We start from the raw sequence: 7549 nt of genomic DNA, 5'->3' as shown, positions 1-7549 counted from the left end.
TATATATATATATATATATACATATATAGTGTATATATATACATATATACATGCATGTGTTTATATATATATATATATATATATATATATATATATATATATATATATATATATATATATATATATATATATATAGAGAGAGAGAGAGAGAGAGAGAGAGAGAGAGAGAGAGAGAGAGAGAGAGAGAGCTGAACACACATACACAAACACACATTGTATATATATATATATATATATATATATATATATATATATATATATATATATATATATAAATATATATATATATTCATTTAGATAAAATAGTAATAGCAGTAACAAAAGAATGATAACCACAACAATAATCACAATAACAGCAGCAAGAGTGATGAAACCACCATTTTCCAAATTGCAAAAAGAACCCCGAAGGCCGAGCGATAAGCAGGGCGACCCCACAGCGCGCCGACCAAGCCATGGGAACCCGGAAATAGCACGAAACAACACATGTTCCGAATCTCTGTTCACTCCTTATCTCGAGTAGGGGAGAACCCGAAATCTTGAAGCCTGTCATAGGGGTCGGCAAAAGGCTCGTTTGTGAGTCAGTAGTAGGTCACATCCAGAACCTTCGAAGATCACTGAAGTAGAATTGATGTTTGTTTATCAATGTCATGTCTTAAGTATTCGTTCATTGATTGGTGTTTGGTATATACTGTTTCGCTCGAAAGTTTTCTCAATGTTCGTCGTCAAAAATACAAAATGGCTGCGGGCGGAGTCAACCTCTGGGATAGCAAATAGCAACGTATTTTCTTATTGGACCCCCCCCCCCCGAAAAAGAAAGAAAGAAAGAGAGGAACAACAAAAAGACGGTCTCTCTCCTTGGCTAATGCACTTTATTCTTTCTCGTTTTTCACCTCGACAATTTTGTTGGTTCATAGCACTGACTCTGAAGGGATTTTTCAGTTTTAAGATAAACAAACGAAGCAGGATGACAATTCACAATATCTCTTTCACAATTCATAAATCAATTTTGTCTTCCTCTCCCATTTTTTCAGTCCCTCTCATTCACTGATTACTTATATATCTCCCTTTCTTTCTTATAGAAAGTTGATGATTTCACCATACCAGTATATTTCTAACGCCATTACATCCGCGAATACATCTGTAGAGACGAATAGAGTAAGAAAAATAAATAAATAAATAAATAACAGCATGAAGAGATGTGTATGTTTTTAGAGGTATAATAAGCCCTTGACCAGAACTGTGAAAAAGGCTGACCGATCATGAACCTTCAAATTAATTCCTTGCAGAAAAAAAACAGTATCGAAATATGACATACATGCGTTTTGGTGTCTAATGGGGTCTAATTTTTTTTCGAAACGTCAAGGTTCATCATATTACTCGTCTGTCCCTGGGCTGAGTTGCATTGAAAGCTTTGTAAATTCCTTACGTATTTCAGTTTATTTTCATAAATTGGTGTCATATTGAAGGGAATTAGCAATTATGTAGTCATTCTTAAATAAGAGTGAAAAATGTACTACTCAGTATTTTATTATTGTTTGATATAATTATTAGAAATCGCTTACAAATATGCAAAGAATTATTGATATATACCAAAATTCTTAGCCCCTTCCTCACACGCAACTGTCTCCCTATTGTAAACCACGTTATGGGAACAGAAAACTGGACAATAGTAGGGAACACTCTCATCCTGCTGGGTACAGTGGGGCTCGCAGACGTCGCAGTTGTGGAAGCAGAGGGTCGAGTCGCCTTGGCATTCCCCGGCCATGAAGTCAAAGTAGGGTGTTTCAGCCGGGCAGCCAACAGACATAAAATGGTCGTCCTGGAGACACACGTAGTAGGTGGAACAGTCCAGAGGGTCTGGGGTGACTTCCCCCGCGTGGGTGCAGTGAGCCTCACAGGGGTTGCAAAGCGGGGAGCAGAAGCCGTTAGGGGCGCTGCTGATGGGGTCGCAGCGGGGGTTGGTGTGCTGGTCGTTGAAGTACTGTCCGTCGGGGCACTCCACGGGGTCGATCGACGGTACTAATGTGCCTAAAAAAAGATCTTATCATATGCTTGTGTAATATGTATGCACCAGAAAGCCTTGATCAAGAAGTTTCAGTGATTCTTGACTGATCAACAGACTTTTATACTCATCTGATATCAAAGCAATTGCATATTAAATTACGGGATATGGTTACATTGGCGTGTAGAGGGAGGGGTCGAAGGGGCGGTGGCCCCGGGCATCCAGTCAGAGAGGGAAATAATATAGCGTTTTTTTTAATTTTCGGTAATAGGCCGTATACTTGAGTCCTTGGAGCGTGGAATTAAGGAGTTGGCCCCGGGCATCACCAGACCTCTGCATGCCACTGTGTGGTTGACTATGTAATACCTAACAGATTTGACTTTCTCTTTTTAGAAACACAATATACTTTGATGCTTCAAGGAGGTTGGAGCGACAGATATCATGCCATCCTCTACCCGAAGAAGCTGGTACAACTGTTGTTATATTTCATCTTTCCTGAAAGAAGGCACTGTACCAATGCCGGAAGAGTCGACGCAGACGTAGTGCCTGGTGCAGTCGGTGGGGCCCCGCACGCTGGTTCTGAGGTCTAACCCGAGGAGTCCGGGGCACAATTCTGCATAATTGGGGACACCTAAAAAAATAAACGTTGAATCTGGTTGCAATCTATGTATTTAAGAATCAAGTTTTTACAAAACATCGGTGATGACGAATGAATTCATGCTTCATAGATGTACAGTTGCCCAAAATTCCTACTGGTAAACCACGAATCTGGAGGTGACAGTTTTTATCTGGCTATCCTTGTGCATTATGTAGTATTCCATGAATGGAGGCGTAGGTCTGTAGCGAGAATGTGAGTGGTTGAAATTATTTTACAAATATCTACATGAAAGAAATCCGATGGATTAAATCATACCAGAATGTTACAACTATTCACATTATAAAACATAAGAACAAAGACTCTCTTTTATCTGTAACAGGTGTCTCTGAAAAAGCAACAACAATATTCCATAGATTTGACAATTGCGCCTAAGCAATGCCTGCCACCTACAGCGTAATGAATGAAACAGTGAAAGTGTATTGATTTTCAGTTACTTATTTATGGTGTGAATATAATCAAAATATGTTTAGAATATAAAATTCGATGATAAAACTTGCGAAAGGCTCCAACTGATTTTTATTTGATGTAAAAAAATCTCAATGTTTCTGATTCTCTGGCAAAGTTTGTTGTCACACACATACATATGTATATCTACATATCTACACAAATTCATGTATATATATACATACAAATATATATGTATATACACACATCCATATATATATATATATATATATACATACAAATATATATGTATATACACACATCCATATATATATATATATATATATATATATATATATATATATATTTATATATACATACATATACAATATATATACATATGTACTATCTATCTATCTATCTATCTATCTATCTATCTATCTATCTATCTATCTATATATATATATATATATATATATATATATATATATATATATATGTATATATGTGTGTGTGTGTGTGTGTGTGTGTGTGTGTGTGTGTGTGTGTGTGTGTGTTTGTGTGTGTGTGTGTGTGTGTGTGTGCGTATATATATATATATATATATATATATATATATATAGATATAGATATAGATATAGATATATTTATTTACATATATTTGTTAGAGTTTATGCAAATAGTATGTGAGTATCTGTTTGTTTTTGTGCAATATTTCTATCGTTATAATAACATCATAACCAGTCAAGGCAACACCGCCCATGACTCGAGTGGCTAATCAGAAGAGCGTCTCCTCACCTGCTACGACCAAGCCTTGGGAATCCGGAAATAACAATGGAGAACACATTTTCTGTCTTTGTTCATTTACTTTGAAGTAGATATCTTCGTGTCTGGGAAGTAAAGATGCATTTTTTTTCTTCAGATGTTACATTTATAGGAAATAAAAACAGCAATTAATTATTCATCTATTTGTTTTTTTCTCTTTGTTTTTTACTTTGTTGATATCTGTGAATTATATTAACATGTATATGATAAAAAGTCTGGGTCTCTTTTGCCAGGTAATCTAAACTCTACAAGAGGAATTAGAGTTTGGCTTTGATGTGATCGATTAAAAAAGGTAATTAGTATTAAACGATATTGTAGTGAGTAGAGCAGAGACACGAGAAGTCAAAATGAAGCTGGCAAAACTACGATTACATCTGAAAAATGAAAATATGAGTATTCTTAACTCTCAGAGAAAATGGCTGTCTGTCTGTCTCTCTCCATCTCTCTAGAAAGAAGTAAAAATTAGGATGACTTTTTTGTGCGAAGAATCCGAGCCAAAGTCGATGCCGGTCGCTCCAGGAAGTGGTTGAGACAAGCCGAAATCATGGGATAAAATGGTGTGTTCAAGGCTGTAATGAAGAGGAAGGAGGATTATTCGTTCTCTCTCTTAAGCTTTCTCTCCTTCTCACTGCGTCCTCTCTCTCTCTCTCTCTCATCGCTTTTTCTTTTCTTCTCATTAACCTTCTCTCCTTTCTTTTGCATGTTCTATTTCGTATCGTCAACGCCTGTTTCATACTCTAGCAATGTATCGCAGGCCAGAACGGTGAGCGAGGGGGAAGGACAGACACATCGACCCCCGACCCTGTGATCATACTACTCATGTCTTGGCCAATGTACTTGATATAAATAATAAACAGCTGCTGATAACTAAGAACTTTGGAACTGCTTTACTAGAGCATTACTTGCAAAATGAACATGGAATTCCAAAACTGAGAGAAACGGTTAAGGTTGATAAAATTTAAATATCTGCGGGTGTTGATGTTATAAATGATGTCAAGTGACATATGGTTCAGGCAGAGGAAGGGAAAAGAGGAATAGGTAGATAGATGCATTGTAGATAGAGAGAGAGGATAAGAGAATTCTTTCAACACATTCAACTTAAACTATTATGAAAAAATAAATCAGTTGTTCCATGATGTCAGTAAAAGACAAATTTTATCGATAATATATATTTATGTTGATATAATCTTTACATCTACAATTTTAACATATTTAACGTTTCAGTTGATATATTCAGAATGCAACAATCATTTGACAGTTTATAATAACAATTTTATAGTTGAATGATCTAACATTCGATATTTTTATCTGACTCAAATAATCATGAGACAGTCGGGCACACAGTGACACACGGGGCATCCTCCTCGCACTGTGATGTCGCCGCGTTGAACACCTGGTTATAAGGACAACGGAAACCGGACATGAAGGGCGGCGTGCAGAGATAGAACCTGTGGCAGTCGGTAGGGTCAGCTACGCGTTCCTCTTGCCCCGGGCAGTGAGGCATGCAAGGGTCGCAGTGGTGGTAGCAGAGGGTCCCATCGTCCTGGCAATACCCAGTTATGAAGTCGAAGTAAGGGCGCTCCTGTGGACAGCCAACTTCGATGAGGTGGTCGTCGTGAAGGCACACGTAGTAGACGGAGCAGTCGCTGTGGTGAGGCGTGACTTGGTAAGGTTCAATGCAGTGTGGAAAACAAGGGTTGCACAGCTGCGTGCAGTAGTCACTAGGGGCGCCTTCGATGGGGTCACAACGAGGGACGGTGTGGCGGTCGTTGAAGTAATGGTCGTCGGGGCACTTAATGGGCTGGGTAGAGGGTACTAACTCTCCTGGTGAAAGTAGAGTCAACCGTTTCTAAATCTGGCATATTGAATACGGGAAGGGTATGTAGTGCAGTGGTTTGGAAGATTATGAAATGGAAGAATAGATTTCAACGTACCATTTCCTCAGGCGTCGAGGCAGACGTAGTACCTGGCGCAGTCGGTGGGGTCCCGCACGCTGGTTCCGGGGTCCACACCTGTTCACCGCGGGGCACAAACCTGCACGCTTGGAGACACCTGTAAACGAAACAAAAAATAAAATATGATTGATTTTCAAAAGATCGCATTTGATTTTTTCCCGGCAGATATATCCCGTTCATTTTTTAGTGCAGGTTTCGAAGTATCTAATGATAGTAATAATTGCAGTAAAATTATTATTGTTAGCATTTCTATCGTTATTTTCACCCCAAATGCGAGAAAGAGGGCGGAAGTAAGCGTAAAGAACATAATGTCGATGATCCTCGAGAAGGTCTACCGATTAGACCAACAGTATTTCGTTTTATGTAGACCAGAAATGGACCTCCCCCCCCCTCCCCTCCCTTCCTCGTTTCTAGATTGACGTAGGCAGCGTGAGAACGCAGGAAATACGAAGCCGATAAAACTAAGTACTTGGGGAATTTTAGTGGGATACGTTCCTCTGCCTGTAAAAATCTGCATGTTCAGGATATAAAAATATCAATGTGTGGATTATCTTCATCTCGATTATTCTATTTAGTTGAACCGCATTCATATTGACATGTAAAAAAGGTATGAATGAAAATGTAAATCTTCACAGTACATGAGATGTTTTAAATGGTTTCTAATATATCTGTCAGAAATACATATATTTCCAACGAAGATATATTCGAAACCGGTCAAATACATCTCTTGTATTGTGAGGATATCCATTCTCATTCATACCTTTTCTACCGATATAGTTTTAACCACATTTTTCAGGGGCGGAAGTCGAGTTTAAATACGTGGCATTAGGAAAATGCAATTATGTGGAGTGGCGTGTCATTAAATAGTTTTGTCGTTTAGATAATAAGATTAGGGGTTTGAGGTTTGTTTGTTTTTTGTATTTACAGCGAGGTAGGTCTGGGTCATGATTAGCAATATGAAGAATATGATGACGGAATGGTATTTGCATGTGTCTAAATACACTGCAACCTTTTTGAATCACCTACGTCATGTTTCTCTCTTGGGAAAAAAATGACAAGAGGCTTCCCGATACATAAAATTCTTATCGAATTACCTCAATGCATTTTATACCTATTAAATTTCTATCTAACTAGTTATTTATTACTTTGGTAGCTTTTTATAGCCCTTTTATAGTTTGGGTTGAATACGTCCTAAGAAACTCTACACCTATCAGTATTTTTCTATTTACATCAATATTTGTAGACGAGTGTATAGACCAGCGATTCCCAAGGTGGGAGCCATGGACACTCGGGGACCATGTAGTATAATATAGGGGGTCATAATCTGAAAATATGTATATATAAAACCAAAGGATTTTAGCGGGTGGGCAGCCAGGTTCAGTACAGACACACGAGTAATACATCCTTTTTTTGTCTGTGTAATTACATTTTCCATCTGATTATGTGTTGTAGACAAAAAGCAAGACAGTTGAAACGCATGAGGGTAGTAATATGATATAATTCTAAGGTTCCCTAAGCTGTTTTGTTTTGTTTTTTGTTTGTTTATTGCTGAAACAGCTTTTCCTAATAATGCCATTTTTTAAAACCATTGTTATTTCTTTAGTACCATTTCAATAATCACACGAGGCTCAGCAAAGGAAAACTACAAATTTCTTTACCAATACTTAAGAAAAAAACATATAGATGAATAAAAATAAATCAATTAATATAAATAATGAATAAAAA

The 7549-nt window shown here is 37.6% G+C and overlaps 1 protein-coding gene and 1 pseudogene across 1 annotated transcript; both read right to left on the bottom strand.

The window, feature by feature from the left end:
* Window positions 1-1474: 1474 nt before the first annotated feature.
* Window positions 1475-3891, bottom strand: LOC138867464 (uncharacterized). The gene is made up of 4 exons (XM_070143298.1): window positions 3843-3891; window positions 2517-2633; window positions 2283-2387; window positions 1475-2040 (listed from the first exon to the last, which is right to left on the bottom strand). The coding sequence occupies exons 1-4, from the start codon at window positions 3889-3891 to the stop codon at window positions 1577-1579; spliced, it is 735 nt and encodes a 244-aa protein (XP_069999399.1). The 3' UTR covers window positions 1475-1576.
* A 1131-nt stretch (window positions 3892-5022) lies between these two features.
* On the bottom strand, window positions 5023-7145 carry LOC113810032 (uncharacterized; annotated as a pseudogene).
* Window positions 7146-7549: the final 404 nt, after the last annotated feature.

This window comes from Penaeus vannamei, chromosome 30, assembly GCF_042767895.1.
Source record: "Penaeus vannamei isolate JL-2024 chromosome 30, ASM4276789v1, whole genome shotgun sequence".
Classification (NCBI taxonomy): Eukaryota; Metazoa; Arthropoda; class Malacostraca; order Decapoda; family Penaeidae; genus Penaeus; species Penaeus vannamei.
Note: the sequence above shows the minus strand (reverse complement) of the source record. Positions and strands in the feature narration are given on the sequence as shown.